The sequence below is a fragment of the Nothoprocta perdicaria genome, unplaced genomic scaffold (assembly GCF_003342845.1).
Source record: "Nothoprocta perdicaria isolate Ctin4 unplaced genomic scaffold, notPer1 scaffold_29, whole genome shotgun sequence".
Lineage (NCBI taxonomy): Eukaryota > Metazoa > Chordata > Aves > Tinamiformes > Tinamidae > Nothoprocta > Nothoprocta perdicaria.
In genome coordinates, this window is record NW_020455521.1 from 1,549,883 (window position 1) to 1,577,131 (window position 27,249).

Below are 27,249 nucleotides of genomic sequence, written 5' to 3' on the forward strand. Positions count from 1 at the left end.
CTTGTTTACAGCCCTGGTGCCTGGCTTCTTKAGAGAACATAATTAAGGGCACCAGATGGTAAAATTACTGCAGTTGGAACCACAGTGTACTTAACAGCATTATACCTTTGCCTCAGTAACATCTTTATTTCTTCATTTGTTGTAATGCATTTTGCTCTCTTTTCAATCTGTGTCACAGAACTCCAGTAATGCTTATATTTCTAGAATTGCCAGCATTTATATTAGTTTTGCATTTAAGTAAACCTACTTCTGAGAGAAAGTGTTGACAGAATTTTGCTTAGTTATAAGACTCTAAATCTTATTTCACTTTTACTCATTTCTCCATTGGTTCATGTTCTAGAACTTTTTTTAAAAAAAAAACTCTCCTGCCATCTAAGTGTGAAGTGTCACCAGTGATTACTGGTTACTTCTGCTTAGACCAAGAAATATTACTTTTTTTATTAAAAAAAAAGTATTTTCTTCCTTTCAGAGAAAACACTGATACTAAGATGGTAAAATGGAATCAGATTAGTAAAACAATGCTGATACTTCTAGCACACTTAATTTCATGTATTAAAGGACTAGAATTTTCTGATTGCTTTTTCCCAATCCCTTAAATTCCTAAGATAGTTCTTACTGTCTTGTAAATATTAATACAGTTGTAGAGTACCTAGAGTACCTACTTTTGCTTATAAAGAAAGCTATTGAATGAGATTTCCTATTTTATTTCACTTTATCAGCTGCGAAACTTAACATTTGCCTTTTTTTTTTTTTTTTCTTTCCCCTCCTGCAGGTTACATGGGTCGAGATGGCCATGTGGGGTCATGTGAGAACAAGTACTGCGGGCTGGGCCGGCACTGCGCGGTGAACGGGGAGACGGGCCAGGCCGAATGCGTGTGCATGGAGCGCTGCAAGCCCCATTTCAAGCCCGTGTGCGGCTCCGACGGCGAGTACTACGAAAACCACTGCGAGGTGCACAGGGCTGCCTGCCTGAAAAGGCGCAAGATCACCATCGTGCACAATGAAGACTGCTTCTTCAAAGGTAAGTGAGGGTGCCTGAGCAATATCTGCTTTATTTTCAGCAATTAGATGTTTTCAAGCAGTTCTGTTGAAGCTCTATAGAGCCTGCGCTGAGTGCATAGTAAATGATTTAAAGCTGATATGACAGATATCTTACACTGGAGATGTGCCCTCCTCCCGCCCCGCTTTGTACTCAATGCACTCTGCAAGCAACCTTTTTAACCTGAATAAGGTAAATATCTACCTCGAACCAATCCACTGTTGCCTGCCTTACAAATATAGCTGGYTTCTGCATTCACGTGAAGGTATCTGCAATGTGAAGGTCTGACCGGTGTTAATCTCTTCTACAGAAAAACAGAATTTAGGGTTTTGGTGGGCTTCTGTAAAACTGCAGGCTTCGTGCTTGTATTTGTTGAAGTTGAGGAATTGGTACTAGACTAGCAGCTTGTTCGTGTCTAGATGGGTCTTCATTCCTGGACAGTGAAGAGTTCACGCTGAGAAAGGTTAGTCTAAATACTGAGAGTCGTACCTGATGTTAAGTAGTTTATTGAATTGAAGGTTACATCAATTGCAAGTGCACACCTTGTTGGCTTTTGGAGGTTTGCAAATACAGATCTTGACTAAACAGGTGTGATGACTTCCACAGATTTGTAAATTTTTTTAAATGGTTAAAACAGATGGATTTGAAGGGAAAAGAAAACTTTTAAAATATAAGGTTGTTTGTAATGAATCTACTCAAGAGTTAAAGTAATTTGTGATTTTTTTTAATGACTATCTTGATTTTGTTACAACTTTAATATGTTGTGAGTGTAGTTCTGTTTTCTATAACAGCAAAGTTGAACAGCTAAGGTCAAAAATTTCTTGAATATTATGTAAATATTACTGAAAATTAATATAAATGAAAAGCCTAAGTTGTGCAAAAAAAAAAAAAAAGAAAACTGACAAAATAGCAAATCTTGATGTAAGACCAGTATCTGAAATGCTTAAAATGCCTTTTGAGATTGCAGAAATCATCTATCCCAATGCTATCGTCCTTTATAACAAGAAAATTTAAAACTTAGRCTGTTCATTGGGCCTGATATTTGCCATTTTGTCGTGTGAGCTGGGAAGTCTGATGTGCTGTTGTCACTAGACTTTGTTGCCACCACTTTTGTTGTCTTGCTGGCTAATTCCTTAGAAGCAGAGAGCAGAGCAGGGCTCGGCAGTGTCCTGACTGTTCTCAGGCTGTGCATTCTGTGTGTCAGAGCAGCTTTATGTTATGTGGGAGGAAAGAAATTTGACCATCTGGYTGCCACTGCACTCTCAATTGCTAAATGGCCCTTCCTGGTTATTGCCCACCACAGCTTTAATGATCCCCAGCGAGTGGTGAATGCTATGGACTAGAGCTGCTTTTCTTGGTGCCTCTGCCACTATCTCTGCCCCTTTCAGGCTTGGCATGAAATAGTGGCTTTGGGCCAGATTTAGAAGGCTGGAGCTGTTGTTCATCTTGGGAACTCGGGAGTTCCCGAGAAGAATAACAACAGCCCAATCCCTTCTAAAAAGTTAAGTGGGACTTTTGTACGGGAACACGAGCTACGTGCTTGAGGTGTGATGTCACCGAGTGCTGCTGTCAAGGAGCTTTTTGGGCCCAGAGCCTGAATGTGCCACATTGGATGTCGAAAAGGCTCCRTTTTTTTTCTCCTTTGTGTTAACCTTGGTGATTCCATTTCCCTAAATTCAGGCCTGAAAAGCTTGAGTCTAAATAGAAGRATGGAAGCTTCCCCACAACTTTTTTTATTTACTCTGTGTCCTCATGTCATAAAGACTTGCATGTGAAATATATTTCCTTACTGTCGTATRCTTGGTCATTGACATGATTATAAGAAAATGCAGTTTACTAAGAATTCTATAGAATGTAGTATACAAAGTTCCATTACAATATAAGTAATACCAGAATAAAGCTTGTTTTGTGTGTAAGTTTTGTGCTTAGAAATAACTTTGGTAYGAAAGCAACTGCATCATTATTTTCCTTTCCATGTCCCTCTTTATCCYTAGTTTGTGTCGGATTATCCATTTGGTGAGCCTTTTAGTTTGTTAAATTGTCTGAACTCTGGATTTCTTACTAGTACTACAATAGGTGGATTTCTGCAGRCTGTAACGTTACCTATTCAGCCTATTCATAATTGGCACAAAAGAAAATGGAAACCTAAGTGAGAGCCATAATGGTACAGAATTGCTCATGGCAGTGYGGGTGAGAGCTGACTCTGAACAATTCTAGCAGGGCATGCGTGAACTGGAAAAAAAATATAATAATTAAATTAAAAAGACAGCAGCAAAATTGATCAAAAGCACTAAATGACTTGTGGCTGATATGAAAGAGGTCTATAAAATCATCATGCTTGCTGGGGGTGGGTACAAATAGATTGTTGACTTTGTATTCCAATACAAGGACTAGAAGTCATCAAAGAAGGCAGTAGTAGCAGATTGAAAACATTTTTTAACTGCTATGCAGCAGATCTCTAAACTCTAAAGCTTTTCATCTCTCTTCTGTATGCACATGCTTCATTTCTCAATTTGTACTTCTCATGAAAATTTCATTATTGTGTTTGATTTTATTCAAGCATCTACCCAAGATTGGTCACAAATACCTCTTAAGTAGAAGTGAATGTCTTAAATTTCTCAATGTGTTTAACCTAGAAGAAGTGCAAGTATGTATGCAATATTTGCTATTGGATCTGCAGAGTGACGTTAATTCAAGGTAAATATGAGAACGTCCATATGACATGCTTGCTTTAAAAACGCTGAAATTCAGTGTATACTACATTCATTGTTTGTTCARTTACCTTCCATCACTTTGCAACTAAAATATTGGACTTTAAGCCAGAGATAAGGAAAAGGAAGTAAATAATATTTCTAGAATGTAGCATGGTGAGTCACCAGCCTCAAACACATTATAAATAGCGTTTGGTCAGCTGAGAACATACTTTAGAAACATCTTTTACTTTCTGTGGCAGAAGCAATCCTAATCTTTGTGTTTTAAGCCCTTCACCACTGGAATAAATGCATTTATAAACTCTAAGCTATTCAGTATTCTGTTTTCATATAATGCTTTGAAATTAGTGTTCTGCAGTTAATCTCTGCACAAAATATAATGAAGTTAGAAATTGCTTGTAGAGGCATCATTGCTGTTTGTTGCTTCATAAGGGAATATGTGTATGGGSATCACACAATGAAGGGAGAATTTGAGTTCTGCGTGTTTCAGGTTCTAGTAATGAAGTGCAGTTTGAAGGAAGACTGTACTGACTTGCATTCTGAAGTCTCTGTCTGGCCCCTGTATCAGATGAGCTGTGTTTCAAATGTAGGTGTTACTCTGTCCACTTGTTTAACATAAATGGTAACTTGGCTTCTGTTTGTGATAATGTCATTTTTCACAGTGTGGTAGAGCTCAGCTAATTTCAGTAAAACTAGATATTTTGTCCATCCCAAGTAAAGAATGTAGGAGAAAAAAAAAAAAAAGTAAGCAAACTACTTTCTAGTGATGTCAGCTTAAAGTAGAGATAGTGCATTTATATGAGGAATYTCATAAATGCTTGCAGCTCCTACATATATGCCGAATATAGTACTGTAGATCTTCCAAATGGGTACACTTGGATAATATTAAATCAAAAGGAATGAGTGTGAAAGGCTTTGTCATTAGAATTGCATTTTTGTCATTAGAAAGTGCACACAAGTGTATTGTTCATACTTGTTCTAGAGATCATGTGACACAGTTCTTAGGTACTTTTTGTCCATCGAATGAAGTACCTTGCTCATCATCTTTCTTTTACTATACCAAACATTGCAAAAAGGCAACATGTGCAGTTCACCTGAAYTTGGTAGTGGTGCAAGAGTAGTTTTCTTTAGTGTTCTTTGCAAAGGCAGATTCACCCCTGTCTATTTTTTCTCCCATATGAAAGGTCATGATGGGAAGGAGATCCTATAGCATAACATGGAGCATGTTGGAAGCCAAAGGGATAAGCATCTCCTGGACTTGCCTTTTTTTTCCAGAGTTTCTCTTTGGAGGACAAATGGAGGGGGTGGCAGTGCTCCACTGATCATCAGGCCGCTGATGTATGCCATGAAATCACTGCCTGTACTCCAAATGTAAAATTTCTTGCTGCCAGCTTTAATTCTTCACACTTATTATTGTAAAATTTGTGACTTTTAATTACAAGGTTACAGGATAGTGAAAAAGAGACCGCTCAAAATCTGTAATTCTATTATTTTATCTCTTCATCTCCTGTAAATCTACTGTTTTTATCTCTTCATCTGGTTTTAGCTTTCAGTTTGCATCAGCCTTCTGTATGAGCTGTCTCTTAAGGAAAGAAGTTCATGCAAAATATTCAGGCCCCTTTCACCTTCAGGTGACTGACTCATTTAGATTATTATTTTTCAACTTATATGTGTCTAAGTGTCTTCTGAGTGAAGACATGTTTTGTTTCCTGTTAGCTTTGAAAAGAAGCTACGAAAAGAGTATTTTTTTAAAGTATAAAGTGACTTTAGTAGAATCTAAGGAACTTGATGACGCTACCTAATTTTATCACTGCAACTCAATATATGCAAGTGTTATAGGACTTTTTCATACATTTTGGAATCTATTAGAAAGCATACAAAAAAAAAAGTAATGAGATGTAAAAGCTAGAGACTTTGAAATTTAAATTGTTTGTATTTAGTGATAGATTACAAACTAGTGGAAACTTCTAACTTCCCTTTCCTTTCTTCTCATCTAATTGGAATGTGTTGCAGTAGGAAGATGAATTTGGCCATTACTTCCCACCATTTGGTAAAGAAAGAATGCAGGGTCTTCACTTTGTATAGTTTGTTACAGAAATGTTAATGTTATATTTAAAAAAGAAAAAGCCTAAAAACCATATTTCTCAAATTATTAAGGAACAGATTTCATACTGCGATAAAACAGTCTTTGCTCATAATAAAAATATATAAGAAACAACTCAATCTTGCAGCAGAAATGTGGTTTAGGAGGATTTCAGGGATACAAAATAGTTAATTTTTGTCTCAATCAAATTTAGTTCCCTTTGTTTGAATTCAAACTTATCCATTTTACTCTCTTGGAAACACAGAGCTTTGCTACTCATATCAAAAAATAYTAATATTTATAATGCTTGTATTTGAAGTTTTCACTTTTTTGAAGAAACCAGATTGTTAAGGGGGGAAAAATATGCAAGATTAGAAAATATTTCCACAGTTAGTGGCCTTGGCAAAGGTGCTTCTCTTGTTGCTTCTGCATCAAGTGAATGAAATTTGATAAATTAGGCAATGAAATCTAATTAGATGCTTTAGTTTTCTCTTTGTCTGGAATGATAACACTGATTTAAAATTGTTGAAAGCAACAAACAGAAATAAAGAAAAAGTTAACAACAAAAATAGGTTAAAATGCAGCCCCAAGAAATAAACTAAAGTAGCTAAAGTAAATTTATACAAAACTTCCATTTGCTATGAATAATGTTTTATCTTTTTGTGTTTACTTATATTGTCTTTGAGTGCAATTAAATTCTGAACTATAGGGAAGTTTGTTTCCCTCAGGGCAGCAGCAGATGGTGGAAATATTTTATTTTCACCATTTAGAGACCAGCACTGCTGAATCTCTAGGAGAAAAGGTGTGTTTTTTTTTTTTTTCTTTTCTTTTTTTTCCAACCTAAACTGCTGATGTTAGCCTTAAAGCAGGAGAGCTGTTTGCTGTATTCTCTGTAGGATTATTAATAAGGTTCCCAGTAAGCATGCAGTATATTGAAGCTATGTTGTTAGCACTTTTGATACAGATCAAATACAGATTTGATATCTGTTTAGTATTACTGGGTGTGTGGAATAGAAGTGCTACTGTTCATAAAGTTGCAGGTTGTACTTTCTTATTCAACCTTTGTGTTTCACTGTACTGAGGCAAGTTGTGAATTCAGCATTCCCCGGTCATCAGTTGAGGAAWAATGTTTTAATTAGACAGAAAATCTTAATTCAGCTTTTGTTGAGAATATACTCTTTACCYCTGTTTATATGATAGTCCTCCTAGAAAATAAGAGAGGATAAAACAAAAACAAATAAAACTCCCACAGTCTTGTAAAATGGTAGGCCTAATATATCAGTATAAGATCTGAAAGGGAGAAAATCRCTTTCCAGTATGATGGTCAAGTTTGCTTCGTTAGTGCTTCTAAACTTAAGACTAAGTGCTGAATGGATCATTTCTTTGTTATTTGCCTGTTACAGCTTCTCTTTGATAAGATCCTTGCAATTCAGATGGAACATAAAGGTTTTTATTGGTCCCTAATGATGCAAACTACAGTCGTATGATCATCATTTCAGAATATGGGCTCTGTGTGCTCTTAGATGCGCTGTCACTTTATCACAATTGTGAAAGCATCTTTAAGTGTATTTGCTTAAGCAGATGGCGAATGGCCACACTGGGAATATATCCGTCTTTTTTGCTCTATGATGAAGTTTTAAAGCAGAAATTTTAGCTTTGGTGGTTAGAAAAAACATATTTTTGTAATAAACCGTATGAGGAGGAGAGGGAGGAAAGAGAGAACTGATATAAGATTTTCAAGTCACTAATAATGTTGAACATAGGAAATAGTATACGTTAGTTACATGAGGATATATAGTTTAGGCTATGATTATATATGGAAGCTAATGATTTCTTTAATCTTTACAATAGTTTTTCAATATTTTTGGCATTAGAATATAAACAGATTTTCATAAACAAAAAAGTTGAAAGAATTCATGGCAGGAGGAGTTTTGGCAGTTTTAATTGGGTGCTTTCTCTCTTCCATTATCCTGTCTTGTTTTAAAAAAAAAAAAAAAAGGCAGAAACATTCAGATTCTGTATTCAAAGCCCAAAGTGGTAAGGATTCGTGGTGGTGGAGACTTCTGTTTAATAAGGTGTTTTCTCTTGCATAATCCTCTGAAGAAGTGAATTAAGAACTTGCTTCAAATCTTATTAAAGTTAATGAAAAGAGTGGTACTTCCTTTTTTTTTAAATCAGACACTTAAAGAGTAAATGCTATATTGCATACATTAAAAGAGAAARAATAAATGTTGTATAGAAAGCTTGGAAGGAGTGAACTTGAAAAAAGGAATGGAATTAATTGAAAAATTCTATTTTGTTTAAGCAGTCCTGTTTTTACAAAAACATCCTGTTTTTAGATTTTCTGCAAAGCACAGAGGAAAGGACAAGTTGATGCTCAACAATATTATTTTAGAAGATGATCTAGTTCCAGRCAAAGTGTTGAGCTGCCCACTTGACTTGTTGGATGGTGTCTGAAAAGAAAGATGTGACAGTAATGGGAGATGCTACGAAGATTTAAATTGGCTCTACAGCCTTATGGTTGAGGCATCAGCTGCAGAGATGAGGAAATGTGTTGCAGAGTCCCTGTTCCAAAGCAGATGAAGCAGCAGCTGTGGCTTAGTTTTTTCACAAAGCTGGTTAATGCCCTGCCACGTGCTTGTTTCAATGATGTGTTAGAATCACTGAGCCATTTGTAGCAATGTTGAGCTTGTTTAATATTGGGGGGGAAAAAACTATTCTCAATATTTGGAACATTTTTTCCCCCGCACAACAAATAGGAAAGTCACTTCTGTGTAGCCTGTGGATAGTGAGTGGCAGAGAAAGAACATCAGTGGCCATAAGGTAACATCGAGTACAGTGTCCATGTGCTGAGCTGGGGGGTTGTCCATTGGTATCCCCTGGGCTCCTCATGCCYGAGGGTGCAGGTACTGTGTCAGGGTTTCTTTCTCACCCACTCACAGCATGTTCCCAAGGAACTAAGAGCAAGGGAAAGGAAGACAAGTTAATCAGCTTTCGTCTTGTCCTGAAACAGTCTCAGGATGTTCCTGAGATATAAATCCAGACCTAGAAGCAATAGCAATGCATCCAATTCTGCTGTTTCAGGTGTAGGCATATCCCTGCTCTGAAATGGTGCATGGCCTCTGAGAGTGTTTTTCTTGTGGGTGCAGCTCTTGTACGCCAAGAAGAGGAGGTGCCCAGATGCTTTAGTGCGAGCATTACAGCTGGTACTGGTGTCTCATTCACAAGTCCAGTTTGCATATTAGCTTCTGGAAGATGAAAATCTGCTTTGTTGAGTTGTTTAGCTCTTRCCTAGGTAGATGGATGATTGGGACCTCAGAATGCACTGTGGATTTATCCTCATACATGTGGAGAGTCCTCATCTATTAAAAACGTTTTATTGTGCTGTATGCAAATGTTCTACCAATTTATCTCGACCTTTTAAGCACGACAGTAATTTTCAGACTGAAAAGTGAATGGTGGCACAGATAAATTACTAGATCTGTTCTTGTTTTTGTTAAACTTTAGACAGCGCTTTTCTCATGTTTTGACAAAGAGTGGGACTTTGAAATGATAATTTGATAGTGTGGAAAATTTATTCAGAGTTCACCTGATGAATGGTTCAATATTTGTGATATTTAAATCATCTTTCATAATGCATTATTTAAGGACTTGTACTTTCAATGAAGATAATTGAATGGGATATTGTTGCTTCTAAAAGCCAGAAAAGAAATCAAAGAATAAAGGATTTTAATTCTCTGGCMTTTGGAAAAGACAGAATGAGCATATATAAAATATGCAATATCTTAGGTCTTGTATGTAATCCATTTTACTTGTTTATTAACCTCTTCTTAGCCCTTAAGAGGTTCTTAGYCTCTTCTTAGGTTTATTCCACCGCTCTGAGGTAACATTAATGATGTTAAATGCAGGCACAAATAAATATTTACTGGAATGTTGACTTTGAGTATGGTTCCATGGTGATTTTTGAAAAGAACTGTTTAGATGCATCATTACTACTGAAGTTTTCAATACTTTGAAAAAACATATGAACAAAGCTTTTCTTTTTATAAAGCTGAAAAATAGCAGTGCAACATAGCTGTGGTGATTAATCCATACAATATAAGTCTTATTAATTCTCCAGAAACTTCATGGGTTTAAAATTATCCACTATATTTATTAATAGACAGTTCATTTTAAGGAAAACGAAGAAGTCATGCACAAAAAAGCTGAAAATAAAAGTCAAATATTTAAAACCAACAGCACCATCTTTTCCCTAAACAAGAAATGTTATTAAAGAGATGTACAGCCATATCTTYAATCAAAAAAGGACTTTTCTTAAAACTAAGATCACAAGCTTTTGTAGAAAGAAAATAAAAGAAATAGAAAGAGTTTAAAAAAAATTCAACTTAAATTTTCAAAAGTTTTTATAATTTAAATTTCCTACTTGATTGACTTTGTTTACAATTTGCTGCTGGGTTGTCTGGCTATTATGAGTCTTATAATAAGTGATATTTTTCCTTACATTCCAAATAGCTTGGAGGAGTTCCTACTTATACTCTATGCTTTTTTTAATTAAATACTCGAAGCTGAAAACCAAACAACTGAAATAAGAATACAATATTTCATATTTATATTCATGCTTTAGCAGAATTCTGTCTCATCTCTTGGGAGATGAGGAAGGAGACTTAAAATTCCCTGTAGAGAATTAAAAGAGGGGGGAAAAAAAAAAAAAAAACAGGAAAATCAATACTTGAAGTAACCTTACATTGAAAAACCTTGTAAAACACTTCACTGAAACTTTGAACTATTATTTAAGACTTTTTATCATCCTGCAATCTGTCTCTTCCAAAGTCTAAAAGGTCGAAGTCTGTTTTTTAACATTTGACTTGAAAAAGCCATGTTGTTACTTCTGTTRAATGCTTTGTTTAACATTTGGTTGAATCTCTTTGAACTGGGATGGTCTCAACAGCACTGTAGATGTTTATTAATGAGTATTAAATGCATGCAATATTCTTATCAGATTTATTTTTTAAGCATTCATCTTGAATTCAAGCCTTTCGTAAGCCTCAGTTGATTTCTTTTGCAGTCACAGTATGTGACCATGATATAGAAGAGGTAAACGTGGAACATTATGGGGAGCTCCCAGTTGTAGGTGCCTGGGTTTCCATAAGGTACTTGGACTTGGCCAGAGGCCTACACTGTGTGTTAAACAGCCCAGTACCAGGCCTTTGCTAATTAATCCCTAAACTAATAGCTCTAACAGCTTTAACTGAGGTAGAAGAGTCACAGGCCTTTTCATACAACTGGCAGACTGMAATTCTTGTCGAGACAAATCCTAAAGAAGTGGTTACTACAGGCATTTCTCCATTTTCCTTGGCAGAAAAGTGTTGGCTACGCCAGCCTGTGAACTGGCTCCTGCTGCTGCTGCTGTTCTCTGAAGTGTCTGTCACRCTCTTGAGATCTAGTGATATTTGGTCACTTTAGAAAGTATCCCAGAATAAAGTAACAATATTAGTTGAAGATGTCATATCTCAATACCAGATTACTAGATTAAGAAAAAAGCAAAAAACAAATCTAGTATCAGCAGTTTTGTGGTAACATGGGTACGCATCACTGTGCAATGCAATTAACACATCCCTCACTTTTAAAAAAAAGTGTGTAATACTTGCACAGCTTAAGTACCGTGTAAGGAAAATATTTAATGKCTCAGGCCTCGCAAGTGCAGCCTCTATTAAAGCTGCCTGAGAAGTGAATTCTGTTGGGTCACTTCTCCTTTTGTGCTTTGGGGTGACTGAGATGCAATGGCTTCGGAAGAGTGTATGGGGGCTCTTAGGGCAGAGCTAACACTGCCTTGTAATGGGGAAGTGCACAGGGATGACAACTTGCTGAGGAATAGCAGTGGAAATTTGCTGAGGAGTAGCACTGTTAGCTGGCATACTGCATAGGTCTCAGTTCTGAGAAAAATCACATGTTTGGCAGGTTATCCTACTTGAGACTGTCACTAGAAAATCTTTTCTCCCTGAATCACTTGAAGGGATTAACTGCCTGTCCTGAAGAGGATGGAGTTTCATTATGTGAGGCCACCATCTTCTTCATATTTCAGGGAATAAAGCCTAGCAGAGATACCACTGAGTCTGGAAACTTTATTGTTCTGAATCTTGAAAACTGTGTCAGGCTGTTGCTTCCCTTTTTTTGCGTGGCAAGTGTGATAGCCTCCATTGCTGCTGTTCTGCTGTTAGTATTCAGCATCAAAGTGATCTGGGTCAAGGTATTTCCTAAGGTTGAACTTGCAGGTTTCTTCATCTCCATCAAAGCTCCCAGGGAACAGGAGCACACTGGGATTTCAACAGCAGGCTCCTTTTGTTGTGTAAATTTTAAGTTCTTATATTGTAGCAGTGCTGAAACTACGTTCACCTAATAAATTTCACTGTTAGTTGTATGCTACTTTTTGTCAAGTGTTATCTTTATTTTAGGTTCATATTTAATAACTTACATTTTTTTTACATATTTGCTTGCATCCAAAAGGAAGAATTTATTTAAGGACTTAGCATACTTTTTGCTTCTGCTTCTGAGATTGAGTTCCCATCTCATTTATTTGAAGCTCTGCAGGATATATTTTCTTCTGTTTGAATATCAGATGACCTGTTCAGACTTGCCTATGGCAGAATGTTCCTTGATTACCTGATTATATAACATTTGCTGACAATAAAAACTGGTCTGCTGTGGGCAACATTTTTAACTGATTTCAATTTTCTTGACTACGCTGATAAGATACCAGGCACTCATACCCTGAAATATATCCCAAATCTATTTGATGGCCCTATCGGCATTAAAAAAAAAATAAATAAATAAAAAATAAAGTACTGGTTTTTTAAACAGACTAGAAACTCCTTAATGGTCAAAATCATCAGTTGAACTATTCTCAGTTTCCTCAGCCGACATGCTGTATCAGCTCTCAAATACATCCCACGTTGTTATGATAAGGCCTAAGCTTGGTCATACCTAATGTGGTAGCTGCTGACCACCTATAGAAACTGAGTGCATGAAGTGTATTTATACATATGTACATCTTTCCAGGTTAAAATTTTCAAATATCCTGCTAAAATATATATCCAAATAAATCAAATTCAAGTTTCTGAATGGTTTGAACAAGTGCATTATACGCATGAGTTTGTTGTGTGCAATGCAGAACACCGACAGAGGGAGTTGAAGACCTTATGATTTCAAAATAGTGGGTCAATAGGTATCTAGAAAAAAAATTAAATTATGTAAGAAAAAGTCAAGGTCCATCACTTCAGCCGTTCACTGAAGGCCGTGTTGTTATAGACTTGCATATTGAAGAAAGAAAGGGTTAATACCTCTAGCCATACTGACAGGAATGACCAGTAGGGGGAAAGAGAGTGAAAATAAGTATAGATATTAGTGATGGATGAATGAAAAAGATCTTTCAGAATGTGATTAGAGCTGCTCCTGTCTGTAGGAAAGAGTGAACCTGTGGGTACTTCTGGTTTGTGTACCTTGAAAATAAGGTGTCTATATAAATATATTCAGCAAAAAGAGATGGGGGGGGGGCGTCTTTTAACAAGGAAGGAAGAACTTTAATTAGACCAGTTATGCAAGGAAGCAGTAGTTGTGGAAGTATCTATTAAAAAAAAAAAAAATGATTTTTTTAAAAGGCAGCAGATTATCTCATACATATCAGCAATAATTTTCAGAGGCACTTTTGCAAAATCAGCAAGGGCTGATGCTCTTTATGAAGCTACTATTAAAGTGAAAAAAAAAGTACAATTACTGTCATGTTGTATAGTATTCATATCCTTTTTAATGATTACTGAGTGATACTATAGATTTTTTTCTAGTTCCATAGATAGTGCACAATGGAAAGAATATTTTAAATTTAAGGCTTTTTACAATAAAGTTTTTTCTAAAAGCTAAACCTAGCCTAAACACAGAAAAGATTTTATTTTTCCTAATGATATATTTATGAACCATAAATCATTATAAAAACTTCATATGCGTATGAACCAGTTTTCTAAATTGCCTATTGTTCTTAAAACGTGGTTATTTTACATAGCCTATTTTTAGTGCAATAATTTGAACTGTCTCTGGGTTTTATGTTACCCYATTCTATCTGAGAAAATGAATGAAATTAGAATATTATGTTATACTTTAGTTATGGGTTTATAAATTTGTTTCCATATGATGTTCTATTAAAAATCCACAAGAGTAGGGGTTTTGTATCATCTACTTTCAGAGTACAGGTCTACGCTCTTAATTGTTGAGCACATAGCTATGTAGAGCACCCAATGGCAGCTCGTGTGTATATACATGTTTCTATCCTTTCAGGGTAACCATTAAAATTCCATTTAGAACAGTACAGAAGTACAGAACATTTGTACAAAGTGTCAGTCTAGTTTACATTCCAAATGTAAATTAATTATTTTTCTGTAATTACGTTTCAAAAATCTAGTGCTGTAACACCATAAAGATGCACACATCTTATAGACAACACCCACATAGGTTAGGTTTAGGTGTCTTGTTAGACTCTCATTGCATTGACTTGAAGTAAAGCTCTTCCTTTTGTGTTTTATATATGCTCCCTGGAAGGCTCATTTTCAGCTCCCTGTATTGAGCAAGATAGATAATGTGCAGCATGGCAATAGTCAACAACACTGTGTCCAAGTCTGGGATTCTTGATCTATACTGTTCCTCAGGCAGATTGTGCCTTAGTAAAAATTGTAAGATTGGTGAATTTTAAAGATAATATTTATTGTCACAGCAGAAGAAACAGATATTGTGAAGAATTTTTTAAATAAGTACTTGGAGAGGAAATGTTCTACTGGGTCAGGCTTGGTAGTTAGAAAATACTCTCAAGCTAATAACATAGTTAATCAAATATAAACACTTTTTTTGGAGGAAGGTATTCGAAAGGTTCATTGAGATAAAGGATTGATCTTTCTTGTAGTAATTTTCATTTTAAACATTTAATTTTCTTCCTAAACCGATTTATGAATATAGCGTGGATTATTATTATTTTTTGCTTAATTATCCAATATCTTAGTGTAATATCTTTGTGCAACAAATAAGTACATTTATTTCTTTAGATAATGTCTTGAGAGCTTTCTGGTGCCAAAGTAAACCACTGCTAAAGTCTGTACTAAATTCCACATGTATGGAGTCAAAGTTTATGTTTTCTTCTGTGAAACTGCATCAATAATACCCATTTTGCTAATTGTACTCAACTATGTTGACCAGCCTATGAAATCCATTGAAACGGAGGTGTTGGTACCTCTCTTACATTCTACAGACTATGGGAGACAAGAATATCCTAACTTGGGATGCAGACTCCAACTTGAAAATTCCACCTCACAAAAGCCATGCTTATAATTAACCTACAAGAGATTTGAGGGTAGTTCTCTTTTGGTTGAAAGTGTTGTTTGAGGATTTCTTTTTTTAGCCTGGTAGCTGGAGCACTAATGTACATGGATCAGGTTCTAGTCTTTGTTCCAATTACGCTTAAGCAAGGGAAGGAAGTTCAACAAAAGCGATTGAAAGGTACTTTTTTCATAATACTCTATAATCTTATAGCTAGAGATTTTTTTTCTCTGCAGTCTTAATTTCTGTAAAGAAATAAGTTATCTAAAGGATAAGTGCTTTAAGAAAAAGTATGAATTGTAAGAAATATTCCCCACTGTTTTCCTTGCTAAAGGCATATTCCATTGCTTGATTGTTTTCTAAGTCTGAAGGTTTTTGTTAATAGGATCTACGGTAATTCACAGAGCTTAATACTTATTTGAGATGATGTAACTGAGGGCAAAACTTGGTCCCAAATGGTGCTTCTATATAAATGTGTTGGTTATTATCAAATCACTCAAAATTCTCTTGGACTCTTAGAGGTCTTAGACTTAGACTCTTAGAGGTGAAAACTTCAGGGATATTGTTAGATATCTTGCAATGAATAAAGCTCTCGGTCCCCGCCTCTAAAATCTGGCTTTTGTCAGACATTCTTTAGAGCTGAAATTAACCTTTTAAAAATTTCTAATGTTCACTCTTGAGATGTCTGGGAAGGATTTGAAATGACTTTTCCTTTTTTTATCCTGCAAAAGAGGTTTTTATATGACAAGTTCTTGTTTGTGAAAACTCTGTGTAACTTTTTTGTTTGTCCATTTGAAGTAAACTAATCACTTTGAGAGTGAAAAGTTTAGTTTCCAGTGTAGTTCTTGATGACACAAATGATTTCCTATAAGTGAAGGGTGGAATGTTGGTCTGAATGACTGTATTATTTAACCTTACATGCGACTTGTTTATAGTCCTCTTTTTTGGACCTTGCAGAGGAAAGCAATTCATATTTAGCTCACCTAACTCTTACCATGTAAAACTCCTTCAGGCGGTTAATTCCTTTGCAGTTCTTGAAGTGTGTTCTAAGTTGGCGATAATTTTCTGGTTATATGCCCAGAACTGAATGCACTGTTCCAGAAATAGCTGTGGAAGAGCAGTATACCAAGTACCCAAGCCCTGTCATATATACCTTTTGATGTACACCGTGTATGCTGCAAAGACTTTCTTAATGACAGTCCACATGAGTAAAATATATTGGCTGCCTTCTTGACTCACTTGTTTTTGTGTTGTTTCTGTGAAAATTCTTTTATCAAAATTGTTCCAAATTCGTATCTTCAAACTCAAATTCAATTTTATTGTTTTCAGATCGTAGTTTGAAAATCTTTGTCTGATTGCTATTGCTTTCTGGAATTTATATAATTTGGATATTTCTTTTCCTGGTTAGTTATTGACTCTTCTAGGCCATTACTGAGAACTGTGGATATTAGGCTAAATAAAGGTCTATGTATTATCCCAGAAAGGAACTTTCACTGTTGAATATATGTCACTCCTTAAAGCTCCATGGGGTGAAGATTATCAGAGTTTCCTTCCCCTTTGAATTCGGTGTGAATTAATTTTGTTGACTGTATTAAATGACTTGCTAAATTAAGAATAGTTTGATTATATTTTGCTTCTGTTTTCCAAGTGCTCTTCTGAGTAATAGAGATTTGATCAGAAATTTTATGACAAACTTGAGTGATTGTTTTCCTCTCTGAAATGACTTTTTAAATTTATTTTTTAAACTAAATTTGGAATTGCTTGCGTGTATTTTATAAATCCAGGGAACTGGGCTGCTTTATACACAAATGACCCTGTGTATCTTATAGACCTAATTGAGTAAGCAAACATGCATGTCCTTAATCAGTCCTAGTAAAGAAAGCATTAATACTCCCATTCTTAATCTAGTGTGATCTGTCTTTGAGCTTTTGGGGCTCAAAGGTGTCCCTTACTCAGCAAATACTTTCATTTACTTCATCATTGAAATTACATGAGTATACCTGAGTAAGACTTAATCAAAGTAAGACCTTTAGTTATGGGTAAGGTAAGATAATTATGAATAGTCTGCTATATAAATTTTGGCTCAGGCACCCTCTGGCACTTCCAGGAATAATAAGCTTTCTTTGCTTCCTTCATGTGCCCTCTCAATATTAATCCTTCACGATTTCCTGAGACTAAGTCGAAATACTGTAATATGAGAGTGAAAAGTCAGTTCAGGAAAGGAGTGTATCCTATAGAATGTTCTCCAAAGACAATGTTTTGATTTTTATCTGAACATGTGCAGCTGTTTAATGTATTCTACCGTGGCAAACATGAAATAACCATTTCTTTGAATAAGAATATTTGAGCACTTTATCCTATACACTTAATGATATTAAGACTGATACTTGTTCCATTTATTAAAAACTGTATTTGAATGGGTATGTTCAACAGAGTTGAACTAAGTGTGAACAAAGTACTGTTAGAATATAGTAGAAACCTCCCTTAAGTGTTGATGGTCAATTCCTAGAAAGTGAAGGATAAAAATAGGGATTCATGATCTGAACACAATGACTCTTTAGCTTTTAGCACTATCTGACCCTTGTGTAAGATGCATTTTAATACCTTTCCAATGAATAGGAAAGGTATCAACCTCCCATCTCTTATTTCCAATAGTGGTTCTCTACCTTTTGTGCAACCTTTAAGATACCTTCTCCCTTACATCTGGGCAAGAACAACACTGAGATGACAGCTGAAACGGAATCTCTGGTTTCAGTTTGTACTTCTCTTTCTATAGCTTCTCTTGGAATCAAGCAAAAGCAATTAAGAGAAAATCCTTCTGTGGTCTAGAATCTCCCTGAATTTAAAGCATGCTTGTTGATGTGGGAGTCRGACAATGTAGTCACTAGAGTTGATAAAAACTCTTGAAAAGAAATTTTTGAAAGATTCAGAAAATTTATCTTCATAGTTACAAAAGAAATCCCAGTAGTTTTCATGTGTGTGAACCAAAGACATTCTCTGTATCTATGGGAAGTAAGCATTTCAGAAATTATAGAGAAACTTTAAGCTTTTAACAATTGTTAATTTTGTGTATAGTATTACCAAAAAAAAAAAAAAAAAAAACCTCTTATAGTCAACGTTGAAGGTGTAAAATGAGAAAGATGACTTTTTTGCAAGGAAAAAAATGCAATCCAAATGATTAAAATTTGGGTTAAGTTAAGAATAACTGAAGGTAGAGTATGTAATGAAAAACACTAAATCAATAATTGTATAGAGAAAGACTTTAATAGCAGCTGCCCCTTGGGAACAGAAGAACAGTGATAATATTTACCTCTTATATAGCAATTTCCATTTTCAAAGTTCTTAGCTAATAAAATTGGTAGGAGGGAAAATGACTCTCACCTAAAGCTCTTACTTTACTTAACACCTTCTCTTAGGATTAAYTGAGGACTCCTTTGCAAGAGAGTTTAGAGCCATAAAAAGACTGCTGTATTGCTGTAGAAAAAGCTGTCTGATATGTATTCTAAAAACAAGAAATGGCTGAAATTTCCTAATCTGCAGGAAAGATATTTTCGAATACAGACTTTTCTAGCATAAAACTGTAATCCAGGTTCTAGAAACTAACTGCAACTTTCACCTGTATCTTTTCTCACCAGGAATTATATCTCACAAATGATTTAATTTTTCTCACTACTCTCATGACCCTCTTACTTCTTTTAAAGCTTGACCCATTTATATAACTGAAGCAAAAGAGAAAGATAGTTTTATGAGATCACATGAAATCACTACGGACTTTAGAGAAAGTAAATACTGAAGAAATAGTCCTCTGGACTTTTTACGATTTTTGCAAGGGATTCTTTGAGAAACTCTTTTCATAACTGTTCAAATTTTCTATACTCAAGTAAAAATGAGATGCAGTTAAAATTAAAGCATGCAGCAAAAGATTGTAAATATACATATTTTAATATCTTATTATTTTAGGTAGTATCAATTCTTCTGCATCATATACTAAGTCAAAATGAGCAAGATGTTAAATTAATCCAACCTTGTAACTATCTGAAGAGACTAAGTATCTACTTACAAGCTTTTCCTAGAATAGATCCTTGCCAAGCTACATTAAATTTTATTATCTGTATTTGGTCTTAAGTTAGGGTGGATCACATCTTTAAACAGCATAAACCGTGTGGCTTAACTAAAGTCAGTGGAGCCACACAGATCTCTCTTCTTGGAGGCTCAAAGTATGTGGCTAGTAAGCACTTTTAAAAATAAGAATCTGAATGGATTCTCTTCACAGAGTACCTTAAATATATATATATATATTTATATATATATATAAATGCACCTGGCTTTGTGCATTAGCTGTATTTAGCTGTATGAAGGGTTTGTATGAACAAGTGCACTCGCTCTCCCGTGTCTCTGTATAAGACAAGCAAGGTAATGCATCCGTTCATTTTGCACCTTTTTTTTTTTTTTTTTTTCTTCCTCCTTGCTCTATGTTTTCACTCTGCTTGCTCTCCTTTCTCTCTCTCTCCTTTGGCCACAGACCTCTGCGTTATTTCTTCCTCTGGAGCAGAAGGATGAAGCCCAGCTTGGTAAGCCTTTGGAAGCTGGCAGTTTGTGCTGCCATAATCTCTTGCAAGCCTGGCACTTTTACAGGGAGTGATGGGTTAGGTCCGTTGATCTGAGCTTGGRAAGACTCTTTCTCTTCTCTATTGAAAAAAATACTGTTTGGGGGTTTTGTTTTGTTTTTTACTTTAGGTGTTCAGAAATAATGTCTTAATCAACTGCAAACATCTGAGATAAGAGATTGCTTTCATGTGATAAAATTGTCAAGGCATATTAGGGCAGTAAATCAGGTCGGTATCAATTCCTTTATACACAGGTATCTTACTAGTAAGTTCCTTAAACTTGAAGYTGTGAAGACATTCTCACTGTTGCTAACTCAAAAAGTCCTAAAGATTCCGAAAGCTTTCTCAAAGGGATTTTCTGACATCAGATGTTTTGCAAGGAGTTTGATGAAAAATGTTGGGTTTCCGAATTACTCTCATTTAACTTATGGCTTGTTCCAAACCTGTTTTTCAGTAGTTTAATAATGGTTTCCAGGCCTTGTGAAAATTTGAATGGTGAAAGTACCTTATCTGTATGTGATCGTAATTAATAATCACACTATTTCAGATGTGAAATGTGAACATTAATATTTTGTAAATTGAATAGGATTTTATTTTAATGAAAATACATCCATTTGTGCTAGAAAAATGAGACAGAAATTAAAAGTTTATGGAAATTGAATCCAGTTACTTTTACTTTTCTCCTTATATTGATGCGTTCATAATTGTAGTAATGGACTTCATAATTATACAAAATAGGCACATTAGAAGCATGCAAGGACAACTTTCTGTAACTTACTGTTAGATTTAAGTTATACTGGAGTGTCAAATGAAAAGATATAAACCAGCTTTGACACTCTAGAAAATGCCAAGCATCCAGGTAATTTTAATCTCTTTGGTCCTTCAAGATTATTGTTTGAGGGGAAAAAAAAAAATCCATTTCAGTCCCAAAGCAGCTTGATTGCAATTTTAATTATGAAAATACTGTGAACTCRCTTAGGCTTGAGTTTATAAAATTGGATGCTCATAACATCAGTTCCATTGCTATAATTAATGCTGGCCAAATCACTGTCTAGAAATCAGTGGGTTTTATTTGAGTTATTATTGGGTATAAAATATTCTCATACTTGAAGATTTGGCCTTGTTTTCTGGCTCTGTTAGGATGTTGCTGGGTAGAAGATTAATAGTTTCTAGGAAGCGAGAAGCACCCAGATTTCAGAGCAAGGTAGGCATGCTGCCTTTGCACCCTGCATGTGGCTTATCAGACAAGTTCACACATTTTGCCAGTCTTTAGGATTAAGGAAGTTAGTCTTCAGCATCACAACTTTGTTGGAAGATTTCTAGGCAGTTTCAGACTAGAGCATCTTAATATCTGTATTGGGATTTCCAAATGGTTTTCTTGCTTTAAATTGGAATGGAATGATAACTGTCTCCTCTGCGAAGTGCTGTAAGATCTACTGATGAAGGATTTTATATAAAGTTAAAGTTCTCCCACTTGACTGCACTGTGGAAAAATGTGCCTCTTGCGAAGAGCATTAAGCTTAGTAGTATTCATTTGCCCAGTCCAAGTGTACTTTCTAAAATTAAATCGAAAGAAACATTCATTGTATATGAGCTATTTTTAGCCGATGAAAAATATTTCCAAAAAAAAAAAAGAAAAAAAAAAAGAATCTGTAACGCTGTAGGCAGTGACTTAGTACTCTACCTTCTCTAATTCTTCTCTTATTGTGAAWTATCTTATCTTGTGCTGACAGCTTATAACCTATTTTTACAATAAAAATCATCCTTGATACTAAAATTCTTTTGTTCCATCAAAACAGGGCTCAAAGCATTTTTCTTAGATATTGTCCTGTAAGCCTGTTCTTTCTTTTCAATTCTTTAAGTTATTGCTTTATTACMGGATACTTCACCACTTGTTATCATGGAACTTTGTTTCTGACATTTGGAAAACACGAATGGTAGCTGTTTGGAGGAAATTGTGAAAGCGGGGGGGAAAAAAAATCAATCACTCATAAATTTTCAAGATCTTAAGCTTTACGTTGTGATTTAATCATAAATTAGGGCTTGTGAATTAGAATTCCCTGTTCCTTTCTCCAGTATATATAGTTTTTGTTATTATACAAATACTGATCCTGTTTTGGGAAATGTATTATTGTTGAGGCTCTTCAATTTTCTTACGATTGTGATCATGAAGTAAAAATCATGTTTGTCCTCCTTGAGTATATGCCTTGCCCGTGCTATTACCCATTCAGCCGTTGCCTCAGCCTTTGCCTCAGCCTTGGTACTGAGGCTTGTTTTCTAAAATACATGATAAAGCAGTCGTCTAAAATAGAAATTCAAAACAGACAGAAAAGCTGATATAAGTTGTGTTAACTGTCTGATTCTTTTGGGATTTCATACCAGATGTGGGAGAATATTTTTCAATGTAAAATGACACATTCCCTAGGAATAAAACTATCTACCAATGCCCTTTGTTCTCACTGCCATATGATGAAGTCACATAACTCTATAGCTCATTTTCCTGGCATTAATGCACACTTCTGGTAAACTTGGAAGAACACTTCCTTAAAGAAGACCTTGTGAGCCAAAAGACATTTCGCTAATTGAAATGTGTACAATTATTTTGCCAAGAAGCTCTGCACAAAGTAAATCATAAGCATATGATTTTAAGATGGAATGAATGTGGCTGTGGACGATTATGAGTCCTTAAAGTGTACCAGAAGTGTCATCAAACTATCTAAGCAGTGCTCTATGTGAGTGTGTGTGTTTGACATTTTTCTATTGGAAAAAAAAAAAAATACAAATCATAAAAGAAATTCAGTCCAAGATTAATAATTCTCTTCCAACTTGTATATGTGGGAGATACAGATATGTGTGTATGTACGTATGTACGTACACATACACATATATGTATGTATTTATGCAGGTGAAGGTGATGTGCAGAGTGGTTGCTCTTTTTGTTCTTGTTCCCTGTCCCCTGCCTCTGCCCCCCTCTTCTCTCCCCTCCTCCTCCCCCGCCCCACTCTTGTGTGTGACTGTTTGGGAGAGATTAGCTCAGTTTCCCTGAAAGTGGCTCAGTCTGCATTTAGCTGCATCACTCGCAAGGTACTGGTCAAAGTATTTCAAGATACTGACAAAGCTAATTTGGGGAATGGGATTATACTATACATGTAGCTATGGAATGATGCTAGATGCGTCAGAGATGATGCTGTCTGAGGAGTGGAATCAATGCATGGTACTGTCTTTTTTGGTACATCTTAATTTAGGRTTCATTTTTCACATTCTGGAATATGACAATTACTGTGAAACTTGAGTATATGCTAAGCTTTAGATTCAGGGTTTGCTTGCAGTAAATTTTACAACGTTAATCTGTTACTACCTGATGATCTCAGATGGAGAGCATAATTAACAATTATTCTTCAGCATAAAAAAATGTAATTTAGAAAGAACAATGTGGAAATCTTATCTCTTCAGGAAATGACTTTATTTGGAGGCCTGTTCAAGACTGTAAATTGAATTCTGTCAGAAACTAAGGAAGCACTGCTCTATTCTGCTCCAGTATTGCATRCTTTTCTTGAGCGTTGCTTTCTTAAACAGCATACATATATATGTATGACAGAAGACAGTTGCTTTAAATCCCCTCCAAACACTCACACTAATGACATAGAACATTCCACTAACTTGCACTTTTTGACAAGAGGACGTCTGCACAAGAAGGTGAATGTCATGTAATTTCCATTGCTTAATGCACATCCAAAAAAGCAATCTGACAGTTTTCCGAAGGGCTCAGTATAAATTTATATAGGTGAAAATATTCAGTTGAAAATTGCCTAAGTGGTTCTACTTTCCTTAATAAGTTATCACTGATGATAACTTCTATGCWTTTAATGATGCAAGAATTAACTAGAGTTAGAAAAGACATGTATATGTACCAGCAGAAGMAGCGATATACAGGTTATAAATGTCCTTTTTTTCATCTGTGAACTATGCAATTTTWRTTACATGGTTGAATTCGAGTCTAGTGTTTTGCCATCTGTCTTTCAAAGCACTGTAGTGTATTAATGATTTTTTCACGGTCCCTCCTTGTAAACAAAATCTGTTGATGGTTCTTGCCCAAGTACTTTTTCCTAAGCCTTTACAATATGTCTTGGCACTATAGTCACTCTGAGATATCCTCTAACCACATGATAAGTTAATGATCAGAGCTGATGAAATTCAAAATGATGTTCTTACAGCACACCTGCTAATGCATAGGGACACTGACTGCAGTGGGGGTTTTGTATGCCAAATATGTTCAGTGAATGGCTGGCTAGCTCAAAGAAACAATGTCAAGGATAACAAACGTAGTTTACTTTATTCAAAAGTCATGTTTATGGAATTAATAAAGCTGTCATTTGTTGTGGTATTAATCCTGAAGGTACCATATCACATCTTGAAGGTTTGAAAGAGAAGGGGTACACGTAAATAAATGTATTTGCGTCTATCTCTCATTGTGGAGTTGTTTTGGTAAAGTGGACCTTTGAATCCTGATTTATATTCTACGAAAAAAGCAAACCTGAASAATAGGAGATCTCTTTCTGTCTCCCTGTCTAATGTTCAGTATCTCAAAGTCTAGGATAGCAGTCTGATACTACGCAGCTGTCATGAATTCTGCAAAACATTATATTTAGTCATCTTTCTAGGAAATATAGTAATGTAATGAATCCATCGTAAATTTAGCTTTAGTATTATCCATTCAATTCTATTTCTGTCCTTTCCTAGTTAGGGTATGGTGGTGGAGGCACACACGCACAGGTCCCAGTTCAGCAGTGCAGTCAGGCATTCATTTGCCTTTCTGTATCCAGCATGGCACTTAATTGAAGATCTGTTATCTTTGGGGGGAATTATGTGCATAAATGCTTTGTTGAATTTTTGGCTTGGTTTTCAGAGTTTTGATATTTGCAACAGATGGATCTTTGAGGCTGTTGTGCATTTTTTATGGTTCTGTGTGTCTATCATGGTCTTCTGTAGGAAACAACTGTAAAAATGAGCATTCATTTAGACACAAGGACTTCTAGTCTCTTGGAATTTGATGAGTATGCGTGTGKTTTTTTTTCTTGCTTCTTGAGAGGACTATTTCTTTTTTCCTAGTGTGTGTGTGTGTGTGACAGTTTTAGATTAGTAAAGCAAATAGAAAATAAACTTTTACCTGAATCTTTACAAATACATTTTCCAGAAGAAAGAATTATTTGTAATTAACAGGACCCTGTGAGAGACTATATTTGTAACCATACTTTGTGGGATCTTTGCTTGTTGCTGGACACTATTTGTAAAATTTATAACCTGATTGTTCAGTCAATTTAGGGTATGGTATTTTGATTTATTTAATAAAAAAGGCCAAAATTGTGACACAGATTAGAAGGGGAAGAAAACAGCCCTCCCCTCACTTGACTTATTTTCTGTAGCATTAAAAACATTGAAATTATCCATGTTTTCAACTATATGGATATCTTCATTAGAAACAAATGCAGAGTGCAGGTAGACAAGGGATTCCAATGTCTTCCCAAGTAATTTTCTTTTCTGTAGTATTAGATATTTTTCTAAGATTAAAAAAAAAAAAAATTAATTCTATGTAGAGGAAATTTAATATAGGGCAAAACATATTTGCATTAGAATGACCCTGTAATTTACAGAATGATGTTAAATTATGTTATCAAATCATAAGCAACATATCAAAATGAGTAAAGGAATTGCAGCAAACCACTGCTGTTTTCTTCTGTGCTGTGTACTTTGTTTGGAAACATATTTCTCTCTCTCACGTCACCTCTCATCCAAGTCTACTYGGAAAGCATTTCCAGCTGGGCTAATTACCTCTAGTTGTAACATTTCCAGTATTTTGCCCGTCTCACTTTTCACTATGAATTAGTCTAATATTGAGAAGATAACAACTGTTGTAGGTATATGTAATTGCTATATGTCCAGCATATATGCCTGCCCATGCTCGAGACAATGCTATTTTTATTAAACGTTTCATTTGTCAAACTTTTTAAAAAAAGTGTGTATGCTAACAGACRGCTAATACAAAAATCACTTTTCTTCTTTAGGTGTGGTGTCAGYATGCATGGAATTGATATATAGAACAAACACCTTATGTCAATTGGATTCTGGCTGTTTCAGACTTGAGGAAGCATTAACACTACTTTATAAGGGACAAATGGATTTGAATTTCCCTGGGGTCAACACTCTCCCTCCAGTTTTAATAAAATCCTCTCAGATTCTGTTTCTCAAGCTCAGAAAAGTCAAAAGACTGCACTATTGGAAGCTTATTCTGTGACTTTCTCATCTAGRGACTACTTATGTGCTTTAAAATAATGTAAATATTGAAACTTGTGAAATGTGTCATGCACATCCCAAGTTTCAAAATCTTGGCTCTGGAATCTTGTTGTTTGCACAACTAAATTAYAGTWTTTGAAAGATTTGCCTTTCTTTTTTTTATAGCTACCTTTAGTCTAAAAATTCAAGTATGCAAAACTGTATTTTCTGAGAGCTCCAATATTACTGCACAGCAACATTTGTTAAACTACTAAACATACTCAAGCAAGTAGTGAAATATACTATGACCTACTCTAGCATTTTTGTTCCCTTTTGCCATGATRCAGAGGAGCGTTCCTGCTTATTATTGCCTTCCTCCTAGTTCCTAGTGTTGATAGAGCCAGCTGTTTCCTCTAAAACTCTGTGGTGTATTGTATAGCTTTACGTTGCATATAAATATGCATTTTGTGAAGAGAGATGGAAAGATGGAAGTAGTGTGTGTATGGTGGCGTGGTGGGAAGGATGTGGGAGGGAAGGGGAGTTAGCTTTCTTCATGGTTGATTAATGAGTATCTTGCCTTGTGTATGCATATGGAAACATGGGAATACAGAGCAATAACCATTGTGAGCATTTACTTTACCATTTAGGAAGCATAGATCTTAACCATATAAAAACAAGATGGTTCTTACAGTAACAGATCTCCTGTTATGTTTTCCTGTTTTTGCAGTAGTCAAATGTATTCCTGCTTTTTTTGATGTCTGAGACTTCTGTACCTGGGAGCTTATAACTGTATTGTACAATATGATTTTATTAATGTTGTTTCTAAGCTTGTTGCATTCTATCCTAAGCAAGGAAATAGGCTTTGTGTGTTCTTTGTAAGATTTTTCTCATTTGAATTTGTAACGTTTTTTTCCTATTTGAATACATATTCTTGCTGCCATGGATTTACGTCTCTAACATATGTTTGGATTAGTAGACTCTTTGCTCTAACTCTTTAAGGGTCTTGCTCCTTCTGTTGTATTCAAGTGTGAATTACCATCTTAGCTAACAAAAACTCAGCTTAAATGATCAAGAATGTCCTGGTAATGCTACTTCTATTCATATATGCTAAATGGTACCAATATGCGGCATGTAGTTGGATCCATATGTTCTTACAACTCTAATCCTAGTGTATAAAAGATTTTG

General features: G+C 35.3%; 1 protein-coding gene across 1 annotated transcript in view; it reads left to right on the top strand.

Annotated features, from left to right (window-relative positions):
* FSTL5 (follistatin like 5) overlaps positions 1–27,249 on the top strand; it is a 245,155-nt gene that overhangs the window by 81,160 nt on the left and 136,746 nt on the right. The window contains exon 4 of the mRNA XM_026041646.1: positions 773–1,021. Within this exon, the coding sequence (XP_025897431.1) occupies positions 773–1,021 (249 nt within the window). The remainder of the gene's footprint in view (positions 1–772; positions 1,022–27,249) is intronic.